This window comes from Triturus cristatus, chromosome 6 (genome assembly GCF_964204655.1).
Source record: "Triturus cristatus chromosome 6, aTriCri1.1, whole genome shotgun sequence".
Taxonomy (NCBI): domain Eukaryota; kingdom Metazoa; phylum Chordata; class Amphibia; order Caudata; family Salamandridae; genus Triturus; species Triturus cristatus.
Window position 1 is genome coordinate 112,058,923 of NC_140589.1, and position 20,543 is coordinate 112,079,465.

The window sequence follows — 20,543 nt, forward strand, 5'->3', positions numbered from 1 at the left end:
AGGCTCGCGCATACGCTGTGTTAATACTTGATGCCCAACAGTCTGCACTCTCTCAGCCAGTAAACCGTTTCGGTGCCGCGAGAGCCCTTCGATGACGTCCGTTGCCGTAGCGGCGCAATCAAGCGTTTTCAGTCTCATTGGGCTGGAGTGGTTGTGCGCAAGGCGCGTGTGGGGTATGTTTACCTCCAGCACCTGCGCCTCTTACGAGCTGCAGGGCAGCGCCCGGTCCTTGGAGTAACCACCATGGCGGAGCTTGAAGAATGGTAGGTAGAGAGTGTCTTCGGATTCCTGCGGAGCCCTTTTTGGGCCGCGCCAGTGCTGGATTCTCTGGAGCAGTGATGCTCAGTTGAGGCGGGGCGGAGGACGTCGCCCCTTCGAGTGGCCTCTGGTGAGAGGAGCTGCAATGGTCCTAAGTAGGCCTTATTAGTCAATCACCGAACATCTGGTGCTTTTATTTACATTTGTTCGCAGAATTGTCCGTGGAGCAGGAAGGAGCTCGACTATTTCAAATGAGCTACCCCCAACTTACTTTCCATCTTTTATAAGTCGCCCACAATAAAGATTCCAACTCTTTTTTAGAACGGAGATGTACTTTTTTAAAAAAAATTTTTTTTTTAGCTATTTAAATTTAGACTTTTCTGAACTTTCTTTAATACTAGGGTGTACTCTTGAGCGATTTTACTGCCGAAAGTTAAAAAAAAAAAAAAAAAAAAGAAAAACATACATGTACATTGATTTTTCATTAAAGACAATAGTGAAAATATATCCATAATAACTTTGGAGTAAAAGGAAAAGATGTCTGTAATTTGCATGTGGGTGGTATGTGATTTATTTGCCTTGTCAAAATATCCACAATAAAATAATACAAGTTCTCGAGGGAAATATGATTTACACATCGCAAACGGCCCTCTTGGATGTTCCCTCTGGTGGTGTCTTTTCTCTCCACATAGACAGGAAAGAGTCGTATATTACATAAGGTCATTTTGAGTGGTTGTCCAGAGGACTACCAAACTGCTCCTATAAACAAGCATCTGCAATGCAATAGGTCTTGCATTTACGCGAGTTTGAGCTATTGACATTGCAAATAACAATGCCTTTTATTTTTGTTTTTGTTTTAAAAATATAAATAAAAGGCATTGTCATTTACAATTCCAATAGCTTAAACTCGCGTAAATGCGATACCTATTGCATTGCAAATGCTTGTTATGAATAAGGAAGTACAGGGAGTATATTCCGGTCCCTTGGTACTGTAATGGGACTGGCTCTATAGCGTGTTTTTCTAACAGAGAGTGAACCTCTTGCCTCAGAAGGGTAAGATGCTCTTGTGACATTGCATGTGATCTTGGAGGAATATTTGGGCAAGTGTCTGTAAGCACAAGGCAGTAACCATACTGGATAATTTGTAGTACCCACTTGTCTGAGGTGATTGAATTCTATACAGGTAAGATCTGGGAGAGACGTCCCCAGACAGGAGTGGAATGATCGGGGGGTAACGAAAGGAAGTCACTGTTTGCGGGGGAAGTGCAGGTGGAATTGCCTCTGCCTCTTCCCTTACCGTTCTTTCCTCTAAAACCTCCTCCGAAATAACCTCTTGATGAGGGGCATTGGTTATTGCCCTTGTAAGAGGATGAAGGATTTTTGGTGGATCCATTTTTAGAACAACCCCTGTAAAAGGAGCTGATAAAGGATGCCCTATTGGTAGGTAATTGCAAAGTCCCCACAGACTTTGCGACCTCTGTGTCTCTCTTCATTTTCTCCAGCAAGGTATGAACCGCTGGGCCGAAGAGATGATCCTTATCAACTGGTTGGTTGGTTAAGAATAGAGGTTTGCACCTCTGGTTTGAATCCTGAGATTCTCAACGAAGCATGCCTGCGTAGGAGTACTCTAGTATTTACTACACGGGCTGCGGTGTCGGCTGCGTCTAGGGCACACCTGATAGATGTATTAGTGATGAGTTTACCTTCTTGGATAAGATCATTAGCCCTAGTCTTGTGTTAATCAGGCAGAAGTTCCATGAGTTTTTCCAACTCATCGTAATAAGCCATATTGTAGCGAGCCAGCAAAGGTTGAGCATTGGCAATGCGCCAATGGTTGGCTGCTTGTGAAGCCACTCTTTTGCCAGTGGCATCACTGAGCTTAGACTCTTTATCGGAAGGAGGAGCTTAACCTGTGGTTTGTGAGTTAGCCCTTTTGCGAGCGTTGGAAACCACAAGCGAGTCTAAGAGCAACTGACCTCTGATATAAGTAGGGGCAGGCTTATATTTTTTCTCCACCCTAGGTGTAATAATTCGTGCCCTGACAGATCTTTAAATATGTCATCTGTGTGTTTAAGCATGCCTTCAAGCATTGGCAATGTATGAGTGGCTCTTTGGGAGGAAGTAAGGGTCTCAAAGAAAAAATCCTCTTCTAACGTGTCTTTCTGGAGCTCCACCCCATGATATTGAGTAGTCCAGTTAAGAGGCTCAACATATCCAATGTTATCATCAGGTGGGGAGGGTCTAGACCAGAGGTCTTCAAACTTTTGGATGTCGAGACCCCCCTGTCAACATTTTGAGGTGTAAGGACCCCCTCCTGACAAAAATGTCTAAACCTGTAGGCAGGGCTACTGGAATTATGAGGCAGGTGAGGACCAAATTACGCGACAGGCTTGACTAAATTGTGTGGGAAGAAAATGTAAATGATGTTATGTGATGCAGCGTAATTTGCGATAGCATTGCTTCATTATTTTGAATTACATTTTTTACACACAGTAACACTGAGAAAAGATTTCACCTATCAGTACCTGTTTATAACAAAAATACAGCAATTAACATCAGAAAGATTTCTAGTCAACCTTTGTGAAGGAGCTTCCACTCCTCAGGAATACGTGCTGCCACATTAGAAGCTCACCTGGGCCTGGCCGGGAGAAGCAGGGGTCCCTTAAAACCCTGTCAGTTTTGTGCAGAGTTAAGCAGTTTACCCATGCAGCTTTCCTCTCACTCCTTCCTGTCCATCCCGCTCTCCTCTACCAAACCCGGATCCCTCTCTCACTTTGCAGGCCATTTTCTTTCACCCCTTTTTACAACTTCTGAAGTCTCCCCATTCAACCTCTCACTTCAACTTAAATCGCCTCTTGCCATTCTTTCTTTTCACTGCCCTCATCTCTAACAGTCTCTCGCATTTATCTCATGGCCTCTCTGGCCCCGTCACCTCCCGTGCCCCTCAGCACTTCTCATTCACCTCGTCTCTCCATTCAATTTTTGTCTATTTGTATCTTATACCTCTCCAGTCCGTCCATTCATCTTTCACATCTCCCCTTTGTTCTAACAGAAGCCCTCACCTTTGGGTCACACTCACTTCCTGCGTGTCCACACTTCTCTTCGGCAATTCACATTTCTCCTCATCCCTGACCTCTTCTATCAAATTCTCTCACTCTCTTGCTGTCCTCTCTCATCCTCTCATCTCTCCTCACCAAGCATACGGGTCGGACCCATATGCTCCTCTCGGCCTGTGCCACTCTGCTTACTGTTCCCTAATTCAAGAAGGCATGAGTTGTCTTTCTCGCTGTTTTGGTACAGGCCGTGCAGTTATGGAGCTTGCACCCTCCTTTGCTTCGCTCCACCAAGAATCTATTATCCTTTAGGAAGATATAAAAACCTTTCTTTATGCTCTGTAGGTTACCCCATTTGGCTGGTTCTCCTTCTCCTTCTGTGTGTTTCTCATTGTACTTCGGGCAGCAGATGGTTATTAGCCCCAGGACACCTTTTGGTAACAGTAGTGCACTACAAATGTAAATAATAGGCAGAAGCAGGGGAGCCACTAGACCAGAACTTCGGGGGGGGGCTAACACTTCCAGGCAGGGCTGGCCATAGCACTTGTTGCACACTGTGCAACAGTCTTTTTTGGTGCCCCACCCCCGTTTCCTTCTTCTCCATGAATTCCCTCACTACCACACACCAACAATGCACTTCATCTCTCTATAGCGCCTTTCTGACAAGCATTTCATTTTTTATAGCGCTAAACATAGTTTAGTCACACTCATTTCTGTGATCTGCATGGTACATATTCTTTGTAGCAGGTACATGGCCCAGTTGGTACAAAAATAAGCAATCACCTAAAACACTATTTTAAGCACTTATCTGTGCATACTTGAAACAGCAAATATAAATAGGAAGCACTTTTAATTGTGTTGTAGGGCTGCCTCAATGATCCATGACTGATAATTAAAGAGAACAAAGACAGAAAAGTCACATAATGAATGGATACATACTTTTTTTATTTATAAGTCTATTTGGTGTCAAGAGGAGGTCTTTGCAGGCTCTTTAAACAACACATGGCTGGCATTTTTCTTTTGGCAACCCTACTTTATATTCCTTTTCATGAAATGCATTCTCACACTACAGCAGTAAATCTAAAATACAAATGTAAGGAAGAGCCAGAGTGAGTACTCAGGGGGTACTGGGACCAGGGAAAAACACTAAGCCTCTGTAACCAGTTTACAAAGGCAGGTAAATATGCATATGGTCTTTAAAGACCTGTGAGAAACTCTGACGGGCGTGCCGGAGATAAGACTCCAGACACTGCCCAGCCGAGCCCCCAGCAGCTCGAGCTGCACTGCAGCACAGATCAGGGGGAAGGCGGGGCTGAAGCCCTTGGGCCTGGGAAGAAGTGTGAGTTGGAATGCGCGACCCCCTTTGCATCGCTCCACGGCCCCCTGGGGGTCACGCCCCACAGTTTGAAGACCCCTGGTCTAGACGGATACAGATCAGGGTCATTATCTGTAATGGGGTCAGTATGATAATCTTCCCAAAGGTCAGAGTCTTGTGGCCTACACTGATACTCATCCCTGCCATCCTGTGGGTCAGGTGATAGTGGTGGTGAATTTGAAGGTATAATAAGCAAATTGGGATCAGTCCGAGAAGGTGGACTGTAAGGGGAGAAGGGTTAGTTCCGACACTTTTCCTTTTTAGAGGAATGTGGTAATCCTCTGGCTGGTCTATTTTACGTTTCTTTGGAAGGGTGGCATGGATATGTCCTGTATCAGGGTGTATACCCATGCCAGAAATATTATATTTAATTCGCAAACCAATAGAAAAAAGTATAGTTTTTTTATTTTTTATAGTAAGGTTGGAGCATTTCTACATTAAATTTGGGCCACTCATCACCCGCACAATAGTCTGTTTAATGCACATACACTGCACCCGTAAATTAATCGGATGTTATTCATTTAATCTTTAGCCTCCAATTTAAAATTTCTTCTCATTTAAAGAATATTTTTTAATTTCTTCAGTACATTTTGCTTCTGTATTTACTTACACTTTATTTATCTGATAATATTATTTAATTTCTTCAGCAGTCGTTGACCCACTAAGTAGGCTTACCAGACCCCCAGGTGACCCTGAACCACAGGTTTGAGAACCACTGCTGTACAAAATTCATCCAAAGTTGACCCATGAACAAAACACAAACCACAGAGGCTATTATAAATATCTACCAATGTCGGCTTATTTTAGTCAAACTTGAAGACTTTGTCTTGCGTCTTTGGGAAGTTGTTTACGTTTTCTTTTTTCCTATGTGTCTAGAGTCAGCCAAGCTGCACTGTTGCAACTACTGCAATCTATTGCTTGTCTGGATACATTAGCTGGATGGGCATTTGGTACATCACTCAAGATGACTTCAAGCTTCTGGAGACATTATGGGTCCTTCTGGAAGAGCAGGACCTGCAGCTGCCAGCAGCTGAGTGTCTCCTTCTTGCTGTCAGACGACTGGTGAGTAAATATTTTTAAGGCATGTTTGAGCCATTCAAGACCTGTTTCTGTCTTATCATTTAGGTTCTCATTTGGGTACCCATTTATACAGTTTCGCTATATAAAAATGCCTGAGTACAGTCTCTCTATATAAGAATTAGGCAAGAGTGATAAACTTTCCTATCTTGAGTGCTGTGCTAGAATACAGTGCATTAGTGTTTCATGTGGTTTAAGTGTTAAAGTCACATAGGAAATATTTTTCCATACCACTTTTTACTGGGGATACGGGTGAAGAAGTTCACTTTCAGTTAGTTCTTTTCTTCACACTCATGCTTAGTGTTTTTTTCCCCATAAAAACATCATTTCTAATTTGTGAAATGCTTTTCTTATAGTAAGAAGAAATTAGAAAATATCCAATTCTCTATGAACTGCAATACTGTCCAGAAAGGCGTGGAAAATGTAGGTCGGAGAGTAATAGCGTAAAGGGAGGGGTTGGTGTAGAAGGGAGTGAGAGATTTGGCGGTAAGAATGCAAGAACAGAAGTACAAGAAAGGACTTGGTTTTGCAGCAGGAATCCTTTTCTGGATTCACATGCTGTGCATTATCCCGCCATCTAGTGGTTGGGTCCGAAATAGTCCTTGATTTTTTTATTTTTTTCTTCTTGTTTTTGGGCTCTGTCGACCACCTTTTGGTGTCTGGTATGTCCCCTTTGTGATGTCAGAAGGCACCGTGGAGGTCGTTGTGCGTGGTAGCCCTCTTCAGGTTCTTTTTTCAGTAGTTGGGTCTGAAAGCAAGATGGGAAGCTCTGAAGTTTTTCAGGATATCCCCGAAAAAAGAAGAAAAAGATGAAAAAAGTTCCAGTGAACTACACCGAACATGGACGATGCAACCGGAGATAAGAACAGGACTCCGGGATCGACACGGAAGACCTCTAAGGTCGACAAATGATGAGGATGGGGCCATGGAAAATAACCCTATCAAGTTCTGGTCCGAGTTCCACCACAAGTTCGCACAATGCAATCCGCACGACGTGTGCAACCTCTGCCTACCGAAGGACCATAAGGACAAGGAATGCAAGTTCTGCCCTAAGTTCCTGTCAAAAACACTCAGGACCCGTCGAAAGCAGAGGGAGACCCACTATGCCACCATGTCTCAAACATCTAAGAAGACTTCTCTTACGGACCTGGGCCTGTCCAGTGACAACGAGGACCAGGAAAGGCCAGCAGAGTCGACGCTATAGGGATCGGACGTCGAAATTCTGGAAGGAGACTCTGAAAAACCACGCGCCCAGAAGAAGGCGAGCAACACGGGGAAGAAGACGGATAAGGTAAGGCACCATACACATCTGTCGGAACCCAAGTCGAGTAAAAAAGCGATCGAAGGTCTGCCACGATCTAAAGAACCCCACGGGCCCCTACCAAGGGATACCGAAGAGAGAAAATCGCATAAGATGCCCAAAACCAGGGTCGAACACGAACCCCCGAAGGAAAGCGCAACACCGTCTAAGGGCGCAATCGTGAGCAAGAAAAGAAAGTCTCATGTGTCCGACTCCGAGAGAACACTCGGTCGAGAAAACGACTCGAGGTCGAGATGGCGACGCTCCTCCTGAAGATAAAGGAGTTTGACGCATCACTTAAAGATTTGTGGATCCCGAAAGTTCTGATCACCGATCCAGAAAACGTTGCTGCCGAAGAAGAGGAGGAGCTCCTCGAACCCTTCCGAACCTCGTGAAGAAGATCCCAAGGACTACGGAGACTCTCCAGAAGAGGTGGAAGACTCCGAAAATTTCGAGGACACTTGGAATGACCTCAACATAGAGTGTCCCGAATAGGAGATATGCTACTATCTGTTGAAAGCATCACCACCAGATCATATAGCCTTCTACAACCAGCTGGCGAAAAGGGCAGCAGGCACTTTCGGGTTACCACTCGAAGAGGAGAAAGGGGACACCGGTTTCCTGCTGGAAACCCTTGCCCCTGCCAACAAGGTAACTCGCCAATGCTACCAAGCATCCTAGACCAAGGCAAGGAAGCCTTTAAGGAACCAGCCTCAGCAAGGGGACGATACCAAGGGTTGACCAAAAGTACAAGGCCTCCTCCAAGGACCCTAAATATATTCAGGGCAATACTGTGCCTGACTCCCATCATCGTCACCACGACCAGGAGGAGAGCGAATGCACTCTCTAACACTGGACCCCCTCCAGAAAAAGAAAGCAAAAGAATGGATATGGTGGGAAGAAAGATGGAGTAAGAAGCAGCGACACAATGGCGCATTGCTAACTCCAGCGCCCTCCTGAACAGATACGGACACCAGCAGTGGGACGACATAGAGGAGTTCATCAACAAGCTCCAGGAGGAGTACAAAAAGAGAGGAATATCTATTGTCCAAGAAGGGAGAAACATCGCAAACACATTCCTGGGAGATCTCAATTTTTATCTCGCAGATATTGAGGACAAGGAGACTATTGCCTTACTTGACACACTGTGTGCCCTGGACTTATCTCAGCTAGTACAAACACCCACCCATGAGGCAGCGCATACACTGGATGGTATTTTTACTAAAAGAAACCCTCCCATTGACATGGACAGACATGGACAGACCACTCCCTAATCAAATTCGACTTATCAGTTCCTATTGTTTGGCAGGGTAGGACTACAATAACCCATTCTCTCACCTATACAGCCTGGAATAAAGTAGATAAAGTTACTCTCCAAACACATCTGGAGAGTACACGACCTCTACTGAACGTTCCTCCAGAGTTATCCGTCATTAAATACACTGACTGGCTCAACGAAGCGATTAAGGTCTCTGTGCTTACAAAGAAAACCTCAGGGAATCGGAGTTTTCCTTCTGCCACCTGGTTGTCCGACGCTCGGCGTAAGGAAAAACAAAAGTGCCGCCGACTGGAAAGACGCTGGAGAGTGAATTACGACACCACGGATAAAGAGGTCTATAAGATCGTGCTAACCCAATATAAAAACCTACTGATTGCTGAGAAAAAGGATTTTTTCACTAGGCAGATTGAGAAAGCAAAAAACTCCTGCAAATAATTATTTGGGGTAGTAGACCAGTTGGCCTCTCTACCCAAGAATGTAGATTTTAAGGGCGATCAAAAGTTTTGTGACAGGATCGCAGTAGCCTTCAAAACCAAAGTTATGGAGATCTACAACGCTTTTGATGACACGCCAGCCCACTCCCCCACTGAACTGCTTATGAGCCCCAAATCAAAGAGTAACATCCTTTACTGTTTCTCCCCAAAATCATCGGAGGTAGTGGAAAAATACAGAAGTGAAGCTAAGTTGGGGTCTCCCTTTGACCCTTGCCCACCTGCTTTTTTGAAGGAGATAGCGGAAATGGTGAGCTCTGAGCTCACAGAAATCTTTAACTCTATGTTCTGCTCAGGCAGCTTCCCATCTATATGAAAAGACTCCTCTATCCTCCCTGGATGTGTCCAATCCGAAGAACTATCGTCCCATAGCGCTGCTGCCGCTCCCAGCAAAAATAGTTGAGAAAATAATTAATACACAACTATCCCAATTCACCAGGAAAACGAACTGCTGGATCACTCGGTTTGGCTTCCGTCACGACCACAGTACGGAAACGGCACTCATTAAAGCCACTGAGGAGAGCAGGGCTGTGATGGATAGAGGGGGCACAGCCGCCCTTGTCCTCCTCGACTTATCAGCCGCATTTGATACAGTGGATCACATTCTCCTGCAGCAACAGTTGGAGACGTTGGGGGTCAAGGGAGCGGTACTAGCCCTGCTCTCTTCCTTTCTGAAGGATAGGAGACTAACAGTGACGGTAGATAGATATCAATCTGAGCCATATGTCCTCCTGTGCGGAGTCCCTCAGGAATCTTCTCTGAGCCCATCTCTTTTTAATGTCTGTCTCTGAACTAGCCCCTTTGATCCGAGAATTTGGGTTCAGCTTGACGTCTTATGCTGACGATACCCAGATAGTAGTAGAAGCAGACAGACAGCATGCTTCTCCTGCTCTACAGTTTCAGAACTGTATGAAATAAATAAATACATAGATGGATGGGAACACATTGTCTTAAACTTAACTCCGAGAAGACCAAGGTCATAATCTTTGGTAACCTGCAACCCAGTTTTGACAACCTCTGGTGGCCGGGGGAGATAGGTGAACCACCTAAACCAGTGCAAAAGGCAAAAAATGTGGGAGTGTGAATTGATAACAAACTAGCACTCTCATACCAGACTAATGCCATCGTATCTGCCTCCCACTTTCTCATAAAGAAAGTAAAGAAGATCCTACCGTACATCCCTCCTGACACTAGAAAGACGTTGGTGACAACAGTAATCCAGTCAAAGCTGGATTATTGTAATGGGCTCTACCTGAGTATACAGAAGCAATATCTAAAAAAGCTTCAGATTGTTCAAAACACAGCTGCTTGGTTGTTGGTAAACATCCCTAAGTACAAATTAGTAACTAAAGAAATTCACAGACTTCACTGACTCCCGGTCGCACAACAAATTAAATTTAAGGCACAATGTTTATCTTATAAGGCACTGAGCCACACAGGACCTCCTATCCATAGAAATCTTTTTACCTGGGACGAACCGGCTAGATACCTATGCTCCACAGGTGCTAGACTCATGAAAGTACAGAGAATTGGATCTGCAGGCTGGGGCAGCCGTAATCTTTCCTATGGCACCGCAAAACTGTGGAATACTGTGCCTATTGAGCTCAGAAGTGCAAGCTCCCTCACCATCTTCAGAGGAGAGCTAAAAACCTGGCTATTCCAGAATTAGACACCGGACCGGGCTTACTGAGTTCATAGCGCCAAGACACCTCCGGGTATTCGCACGCTCAATAAATCTCATTAACATTAAATCTGCACTAGATGAAGCAGTCCCTGCCAGCAGGCAAATGTGCACAGGCACCACCCTAAGAAGACATGCTTGGCTTGGGATCTCAGGGTTCAAACAGGAGGTACAAACCTCCATCATCAACAGGCCTTTCACACAGGACCCACTATTTGGGCAGGAGGTAGATGAATCCCTCCAACAAATCAAAAAGACAATGAAACAGCCAGAGATGGGAGCCCTGCAGCAAAGAGGTACCTTTAAAAGTGGTGGGTTCAACAACAGAAAACCCACAGGATGAGGTGCATTTGGCCAAGGACAGCAAATGTCACAACAGCAACAAGGCCAACAATCAGGATACCAAGGTTGGCAACAACAACCCAAGAAGCCCTTTCGAGGAAGAGGCAGGGGCAGAGGCCAGCCCTCCAGAGGAAGAGCAAACTGCTCAAATTGACTCCCAAATACAACAGGACCCACATCAAACACCAGTGGGAGGAAGAATATCACATGTTCGAGGCATATGAGCTGCAGATCACACACTGAGGATAAGATCGCCATCTGGTGTTGGGCTCGGATGATAGCAGGTTGTTGTTGTCTTCGGAAGAAGCCTTTGGTCATGAGGTAGGTGACTCCTCCCCAGGACAACAGTGCGCATGGGCATCCACTCCATCGTCAGATTGTTTTTTTCTGCCGTTGGGTTCGGATGAACTTTTTTCCGCTCCAGCAGAAAACTTCCAGCAATCAAAATAACTTCTCAATCTTCATTCATCGACGTCGAAATCAACTCGGACCGGTTCCGGAAGCGGCTGATGGACAGGACACCCTTTAAAAAATGCCCCCAGTGTGGAGCGAAGTTCCCCCACAGTGACCACCACGAGGTTTGCAACCTCTGCCTGTCGCCGGAACACAACGAATCGAACTGTCCAGCTAGTGCCGCTTTCCGTTCCAAGAAGACCCTCCGGGACCGAAGAGCTCGACGCCACATTATGGCCAAACCAGCTCCAGAACCGGAGGACATCTTTGCTCAGGATGTTCCTGAAGATGACACCGAAGATCTCGATCGTGTCCGAGGCCGACGATTCCGATGACCTCGTCACTCCAGGGCAGCGTGTGAGTACCACCCCCCCTGCCCCTGCCCCATCCAAAAAGACATTGGTCAAGACTCCGCCAGCTGGGCCCAGTCGCGACCGAAAATCCTCTTCAGAAGCCCCGCCCTCGGGCCCGGCTCCGAAGACATCTAAGCCTGTAGGTGGCTCGGGCTCGAGCAAACCTCATGTTATTGTGCCTATAATACCTTCGGCACCGAAAACTCTACTGTCTGCACCGAAACAGGCTTCAAGACCGAAATCTCCTTCGGCACCAAAACGTTCCTCGGCACCGAAGTCTCCACCGGCACCGAAACGTTCTTCGACATCGATGCCTAAAAGTTCCTCGGCACCGAAGATTCCATCGGCACCGAAAACTCCATCGGCACCTAAAACTCCATCGGCACCGAAAACTCCATCGGCGCCAAAAACTCCGTCGGCACCGAAAAATCCTTCGGCACCGAAACTCCGTCCACACCGAAAAAAAGTTCATAAACATCCGAAACGGCCATCGCCACCACCACTTTCGGAGCCGGATGAACTTTTTCGCCCAGATCCTCATCAAAAGCGGATCTACATCAATCCCGAAACCGGCCATGTGACTGCAGTCCCATACAAGAAACGGAAGCTGGACATCACACCACCTCCAGCTCTCATACGGAGGAAGGACTGTGCTACTTCACCACTTCGTCCTTCCTCTCCTGTGTTACCTCCTAACCCATCCCCCCCCTCCTCCTCCTCCTTCTCCTTTACCTTTACTATCTCCTTCACCTCCTCCACAGGATGATAATGATGATTTAGGGGGAGGGGCGGACCCTGATTTATTTAATGATCCTCTTGATCCAAACGACCCTTTTACGTTCCCAGACACAGCACCAGTAGATGACTGGTCTTACCCAATACCTGACATGCCTGACCCCGCTACCTACCCTTCCAAGCCCTCCCCTCCTGATGACCATTTGGGGTTTAGCCAACTCATAAATAGGGCAGCAACATTCCATGGCGTCGCAATGCACACGGACGCCCTTGAAGAATACCTTCTCCTCGATACTTTTGAGCAGTCACAAAAAGCTGTTCACATACTGCCCATGATTAAAGGGGTTATAAAGCATGCCACTGAAGTCTTTAAAGACCCTGTTAGAGCTAGGGTTCTCAACCCCCGCATCGAAAAAAAGTACAGACCAGCCCCGCAGGACCCTGCATACATTAAGGCTCAGCTCCCTTTAGACTCCTTGGTCGTGTCAAATGCCAGGAAGCGTGTTAACTCGCAGACAACTGGAGAAACGCCTCCCCCGGACAAGGAGTCTAAGCTTTTAGAGGCCTCAGGCAAACGAGTCGCCGCACAGGCGGCAAACCACTGGCGTATTGCCAATACCCAAGCCCTGTTAGCCCGGTATGATAGGGCGCATTATGACCAACTTGAGGACCTTATGCAACATCTGCCTGAGCCCTTTAAATCCCAGGCTACTGACCTCATTCAAGAAGGCAAATTAATATCTAATGCCTCCATTAAATGCGCCTTAGATGCGGCAGACAATGCTTCTAGGGCGGTCAATACCAGCGTCTTACTCAGACGACATGCCTAGCTTCGTATTTCCGGTTTTAAACCGGAGGTTCAAACCACAATTCTAGCTCAACCTTTCAACCAAGAGCAGCTATTTGGCCCTGCAGTGGACACTGCATTAGAAAAAATGAAAAAAGATAATGAGACTGCCAAATCTATGGGAGCACTGCAGTCTCCTCAAAACCGGGGTTCCTTTCGTCGCTCCTTTTATAGAGGAGCCTCCAAAAATCTGAGAACTGAGACCACGTCCACCTTTAAAAATTCTGGACAAACATCCCCTAACAGAGGATATTTTCGAGGGGGTTATAGGGGAAACAATAACAAAGGTCGAGGGCGGGGCAACAACAACAACACCCGCAACTCCCCAGCCACTAAACAGTGACTTGCCACCACTCCCCCCAGACCATTCCACTCCGGTCGGGGGGCGGCTCCAACAATTCCTACCTGTCTGGACTTCCATCACCACAGACAGGTGGGTAAGACAAATTATCCAGTCTGGCTACTGCCTCGAACTAATACAATCCCCCCCAAACATACCGCCCAAACAACGTCCAATGTCCTCACATCATCTCTCTCTCCTCAAACAAGAAGTTCAATCCCTGTTACAAAAACATGCGATAGAACCAGTCCCTCTTCAACATCAGTGCACAGGAGTATATTCCCTATACTTCCTCATTCCCAAAAAGGACAAAACGTTAAGGCCCATACTGGATCTCAGACTACTAAACCAGTATATACAATCAGATCATTTTCATATGACCACCCTCCAACAAGTCCTCCCACTATTACAACAGGGAGACTTCCTCGCCACATTGGACCTCAAGGACGCGTACTTTCACATCCCTATGCATCCCGCTCACAGAAAATATCTACGATTTGTAGTAGATGGGCAACACTATCAATTTACAGTTCTCCCATTCGGAGTAACAACAGCACCCAGAGTGTTCACCAAGTGCTTAGCAGTCGTGGCAACGCACCTCAGAAGACAACAGATCCATGTCTTCCCCTATCTGGACGATTGGCTCATAAAAGCCAATACCCACCAAAAATGCGTTCTCCACACTCATCAAACTATTCAAACCCTCCACAACTTGGGATTCACTATCAACTACCCCAAATCCCATCTACAGCCCTCCCACTTACACCAGTATCTAGGAGCAACCATAGATAGTTCCAAAGCCATAGCTTATCCCAGCACTGCCAGGATAACCAGTATACAAAATCTCATCTCTCAATTTCAAACTCATCCATCTCTTCCAGCAAGAGTGTTCATGCAGCTCCTAGGCATGATGGTGTCGTGCATCTCCATAGTCCCACACGCACGACTTCAAATGCGTCCCTTACAGGAATGTCTAGCACAACAGTGGAACCAAGCTCACGGACAACTTACCGATCTGGTGTTGGTGGACAGTCGCTCACTTCGCTCACTGAAATGGTGGGACACCATCAACCTGTCCAAAGGGCGGCCGTTCTTAGAGCCTCTTCCACAAGTTGTGCTGACTACCGACGCATCTCTCACGGGGTGGGGAGCCCACCTCCTTCAACATACCACTCAGGGCAGATGGACCAGTCAACAAAAACTGCTCCACATCAATCACCTAGAACTCCTAGCAGTGTTCCTGGCACTAAAATCCTTTCAGGTACACCTAAAGAACAAAACTGTCCTCATGCGCACAGACAACATGACGACAATGTATTATATACCGAAGCAAGGGGGGACACATTCTCTCCAACTGTCCCAACTGGCACAGCAAATCTGGAGATGGGCAATTCCCCAAAACATCTACCTGTTAGCAGAACATCGCCCAGGAATCCACAACCAAGTGGCCGACCTCCTAAGTCGCCACACACAGCAGATCCACAAATGGGAATTACACCCCAAGGTTCTACTCCCATTCTTCCAAAAATGGGGACAACCAGACATAGACCTGTTCGCCACTCCCGAAAACACAAAATGCCCAACCTTCGCCGCCAGGTTTCCACACCCACAGTCGAAGGGCAATGCCCTATGGATGAACTGGTCAGGCAGATTTGCATACGCTTTTCCGCCTCTCCCACTCGTTCCATTTGTGGTACGCAAACTGAAACAACAGTCGCTAACACTAATTCTGGTAGCTCCCACTTGGGCACGTCAACCGTGGTTCACCACACTTCTGGAACTATCTTTTAGTTCCACATCAAAAGCTACACCTCTCCCCGGATCTGTTAACCCAGAACCATGGAGAAATCAGACACCCAGATCCTCAAACACTGAACCTAGCGATCTGGCTCCTGAAGTCTTAGAGTTCGGGTACCTCAACCTCCCTCCAGACTGTATGAGTATCATAAAGGAAGCCAGACGACCTACTACTAGAGCATGTTACGCCGCAAAATGGAAACGATTTGCCATCTACTGCGCTAATAATGACATACATCCATTGGACGCTTCCATCCAAAACATCATTTGCTATCTACTACACTTGCAAAGATGCAATCTAGCGTATTCCTCCATACGTTTACACCTAGCAGCCTTGGCAGCCTACTTGCAAAATAGGCAACACCTGTCCCTCTTTAAGGTACCAGCCATCAAAGCGTTTATGGAAGGTCTGAAAAGAATTCTTCCCCCAAGATTACCACCTTCCCCAGTGTGGAATCTCAATGTTCTAACAAGACTTATGGGTCCCCCATTTGAACCTATGCACAAATGTGAATTACAGTTCCTAACATGGAAGGTAGCCTTCCTTGTCGCAATCACTTCCCTACGAAGAGTAAGTGAAATACAAGCCCTTACGCTAGAGGAACCTTTCTTACAACTACACCGTAACAAAGTAGTTCTTAGGACAAATCCTAAATTTCTTCCAAAAGTGATTTCCCCTTTCCACCTTAACCAATCAGTAGAGCTACCGGTCTTTTTCCCTAACCCAGACTCCGTAGCTGAAAGGGCCCTACATACCTTAGATGTTAAAAGAGCCTTGCTTTATTACATCGACAGGACAAAACCTTTTCGAAAGACAAAACAACTTTTTGTTGCTTTCGCACCACCACATAAAGGCAATCCCATCTCCAAATCCGGTATAGCCCGGTGGATAGTTAAGTGCATCCAAATATGCTACCAAAAGGCTAAACGCACTCTTACAGTTCCCCCTAGGGCGCACTCCACGCGCAAAATAGGGGCTTCTATAGCCTTCTTAGGTAACATTCCCTTAGAAGACATTTGCAAGGCAGCCACGTGGTCTACCACGCATACCTTCACTAAACACTACTGTGTTGATGTGCAAGCCAAACAACAGGCCTTAGTGGGCCAGGCTGTCCTAAAAACTTTATTTCAAACTGCTGCAACGGATACAGGTGACCACCGCTAAGGGGAGACACTGCTATATAGTCTATCCTCAGTGTGTGATCTGCAGCTCATATGCCTCGAACAGAATATGCTACTTACCAGTATGCATCTGTTCTTGGCATGTAGAGCTGCAGAGTCACACACGCCCACCCGCCTCCCCGGGACCTGTATCTGTTCCAGCATTTGTCTTACTTAGACATCGCACATGGACATCCTTTCTTTTCATTTCTATACACTCCATCTTTTCCCATCATGGCGAAAAACAATCTGACGATGGAGTGGATGCCCATGCGCACTGTTGTCCAGGGGAGGAGTCACCTACCTCGTGACCAAAGGCTTCTTCCGAAGACAACAACCTGCAATCATCCGAGCCCAACACCAGATGGCGATCTTATCCTCAGTGTGTGACTCTGCAGCTCTACATGCCAAGAACAGATGCATACCGGTAAGTAGCATAGTCCTTCTTCAAACAGTGGCAAAAAAATCACAACAGACAGTTGGCTATTAAATCTGGTGAAATACGGGTATTGCATAGAACTAACAAAGACACCACCTGCAAACTCACCAAAAACAAAGTTTAAAAAAAAAACAACTCCTACAGTTAAATTTGGAAATAAAGTAACTACTGTAAAAACAAGCAATAGAATTAGTGCCAAAACAGGAGGTTTTCAAAGGAAACTATTCAGCATACTTCCTAGTTCCCAAACAGGACCTATCACTAAGGCCAATCCTGGACCTAAGGTTCATAAACAAGTTCATCTTAACACAACACTTCAAAAGGGCTACGCTACAAGAAAGAATTCCCCAAATCCAAAGAGGAGATTACATGGCAACAATAGACCTCAAGGATGCCTACTTACACATTTCTATGAACGAAAAACAAAGAAAATACCTACGGTTCCTACACAGAGGAACACACTATAATTCAAGGTACTCCATTTTGGAATCAAGTCGGCACCAAGGGTTTTCACCAAGTGCCTAGCCGCAGTGGCAGCACACCTAAGAAGAGCAGGGTACATGTTTACCTCTACCTGGACGACTGGCTCATAAGGGCAAACACAAGACAGAAATGCCTCAAACCTATTCAAACAGCTATTCACACGCTGCAAGATCTAGGGTTCTCTATAAACCACAAGAAGTCCTCCACAAATCCAGAAAGAGAAAAGACTTTCCTAGGTGCAAGACTAAACTCAAACGTGTGAACGTACCCGACGCAAAAAGAGAATACAGGCAATAAAGCAAGAAATATCACTCTACCACAAGGGTCCGTCTCGGACAGTGAGGAGGGTCATGAAACTTATGGGCATGATGGCATCATGCATACCACTCATTCCTCATGCCCGCCTACACATGCGCCCATGTCAAGAACGGCTGACCAACAACTGGTCCCAAGCCACAATGAGTTGGGAGGATCTACTGGTTGTTACGCACAGGCTGCAAGCATAAATACAATGGTGGGCATCCAACAGCATAGCACAAGGCAGACTTTTCAGGACCCCAACTCCTTCTGTGACAATCACTACAGACGCAACTGCAATACTATCCAGAAAGGCTTGGAAAATGTAGGTAGGAGAGTAATGGCGTAAAAGGGAGAGTTTGTGTAGAAGGGAGTGAAGGGATTTGGCGGGAAGAATGCAAGAACAGAAATACAAGAAAGGACTTGGTTATATGTGGTTTGTTAGAGAAAAGGAAGAAAGTGGGAGTAGCGGGGACAGAGCTACAGCAAGGGAGCCTTCACTACGGGCTATGAAAGAGGTTTGGCAGTAGTGAAGTCATTTTAGGAGAATGACTGCATGTTAAGTCGGGGCCAGGCATGGTCAAATATCTTCCAAAAATTACTTGGAGCTTTGTGGTGCTATGTCCATCCAGTATTGAGGTGAGCACAACAGCAGAATAGTTTACTGTGCCAGACCTACCCAAATAGTATGCAAGTGGGACAGCAACAGATTCACACTATAAAAACCCATCAGACATAAGTTTGACAACAATCAAGTAGTGTAAGAGTGCCTAAATTCATTAAGCATGCAAAACCAGAATACAGAGGGCAATTCACATTGTGAAGCCCGCCTTATTATGATTTGACGTCAACATCCGAGAAAGTTGCAATGAGAGTGCCTGCTGCACAGTATGAACGGAACAGCAAAGCATACTTCAGAATGTAAGGCCCACCAAAATTTCATATACACTCAAACCACTGAACAAAACAAAGTAGTCAAAATTAAAAGTCGCCCCAGATATGGGAGTACAACAGCAGAAAAGAACTAATAGGAGTGTGCTACAGTAAAGCACAACTACTATGTACGGCTCACCTGAATCCCACCTGAGTGCAGGAACAGTACACCTTAGCAAAGAAAGACCATGTAGCTGTCATGAAAGCATAGCAACATAACATTTGACTCTAATGTTCACCAAGATGTGATGTGACCCTAAAGTGGGAAAATCTGTTTGAGGCATGTGTGCTGTAGATACACATGCTTTGCATTCTCCTGCCATCTAGTGTTGTGGCCGGATGTTTGTAAGTTTTTTTTTTTTTTCCGAAGAACTCTTTACAGCCACGAATTGGTCAACTAATTCTCCATCTATGATCGAAAACCTCATGGGCTGCTGTCATGCCTAGCTGCGTCGACCTAGTCTTCTGCGGATTGAACAGACTCATTCCAGTTCTATCCTGGGTGCCACGCCAAATATTCTTACACGACCTACATCAAGTTTGTAACTTGTGCCTCTCTCCGGAGCACAAAGAAGAGGACTGCGATGCATGTAAATCGTTTCGGTCCAAGAAGACTCTTCGCGATCGGCGGGCTCGATGACGAGAAATGCAACATCAAAGCATTCAACACACTCCGTTTCAGAGTCCGATCCTGAGCTCGAGATTGACCCGGAGTCTGAAGATGTGCCTCTGTGACAATGTGCCATGAGTACCGAAGACCTCTTGCCCCCCAAAACCTCTTCCAAAACGCATAAGGCTTTGGCACCACCTCTGCCTTCTGGCCAAGGCCAGCACCGAGACAGTGTTTCTGACGCTCCGCCTACCGGCTTGGCACTGAAACAAATCGTCAAGCCTTCCAACTCGAGACCAAGTCGGACAAAATCATCTTCGGATCCGAAACAATCAGGCTCGAATAACAAATCTAGTTCTGAGCTGAAACCCTCCGATCCGAAACAAAAACATGCTTCAGAACCAAAACCCTCCGCTCTGAAACAAAAACACACTTTAGAGCTGAAACCTTCCACTCCCAAGGACAAATCTATTTCGATGCCGAAATCTAAGGACAGCCTCCCTGAGCCACCAGAACAAATTTTAGTTGTGCTTGAGGCCAATTTGGATCCTAAACAGATTTTATTTTAATAGTAATCCTGTTATAGGATATTTTCTGCTAAAACAACGGCAAATCGCAAAATTCCTTTGAATGTCATTTCATTTCCTACTTGGTAGGCCATCTATATTTTCCAATAAGCACACCTGACTGTGTGTCTTATGATATGGCCTTATTTCTCTTGCCAGGGACAACATCATTGCCTAACTCCTGGTCCACACTCAAAATTGCGATCTGCTCACATTGTTTGTCTGCTGTCTCCCATAAAAGGCCAGTCTGCCAAAGTGCTGTTGAGGGAGGTACCGCACAGGGATGCTCTTTATACCCCCTTTAGCCTGTCCTATTCAAAAAGAGGATCTTAAGCCGGAACTCAGTATGGAGGGTGTATCACACAGCATATCATTAAATACTCACGGTGTGCTTCTTTACATGAAACTAAAGGGGGATCCGACTCACCCTATGAAGACTGAAGTTATTTTGCCATTCTGTCAGAGCTTAAAGTAAATTTGAGTAAACCCATCTAGTTTTTTGTTACGACCCTGATTAATGACCATAATGCTGTCACACCACATATGCTAAAGCAGTCGGAACTGGCTACATTCAAGTCGTTTGAGGTCTGTATATGACATGCCGGTGAAGACCTACTTTTTGGGAATGTAGTTGAATTGCTCACAGCCCTGTATGGGTTGGAAGCTATTTAGT

At 46.0% G+C, this 20,543-nt stretch overlaps 1 protein-coding gene across 1 annotated transcript in view; it reads left to right on the top strand.

Annotated features, from left to right (window-relative positions):
* Nucleotides 1–20,543, top strand: part of LOC146816480 (exportin-5-like) — a 1,728,456-nt gene that overhangs the window by 369,528 nt on the left and 1,338,385 nt on the right. Inside the window, exon 7 of the mRNA XM_085610324.1 lies at nucleotides 5,563–5,748. Coding sequence (XP_085466450.1) covers nucleotides 5,563–5,748 — 186 coding nt within the window. The remainder of the gene's footprint in view (nucleotides 1–5,562; nucleotides 5,749–20,543) is intronic.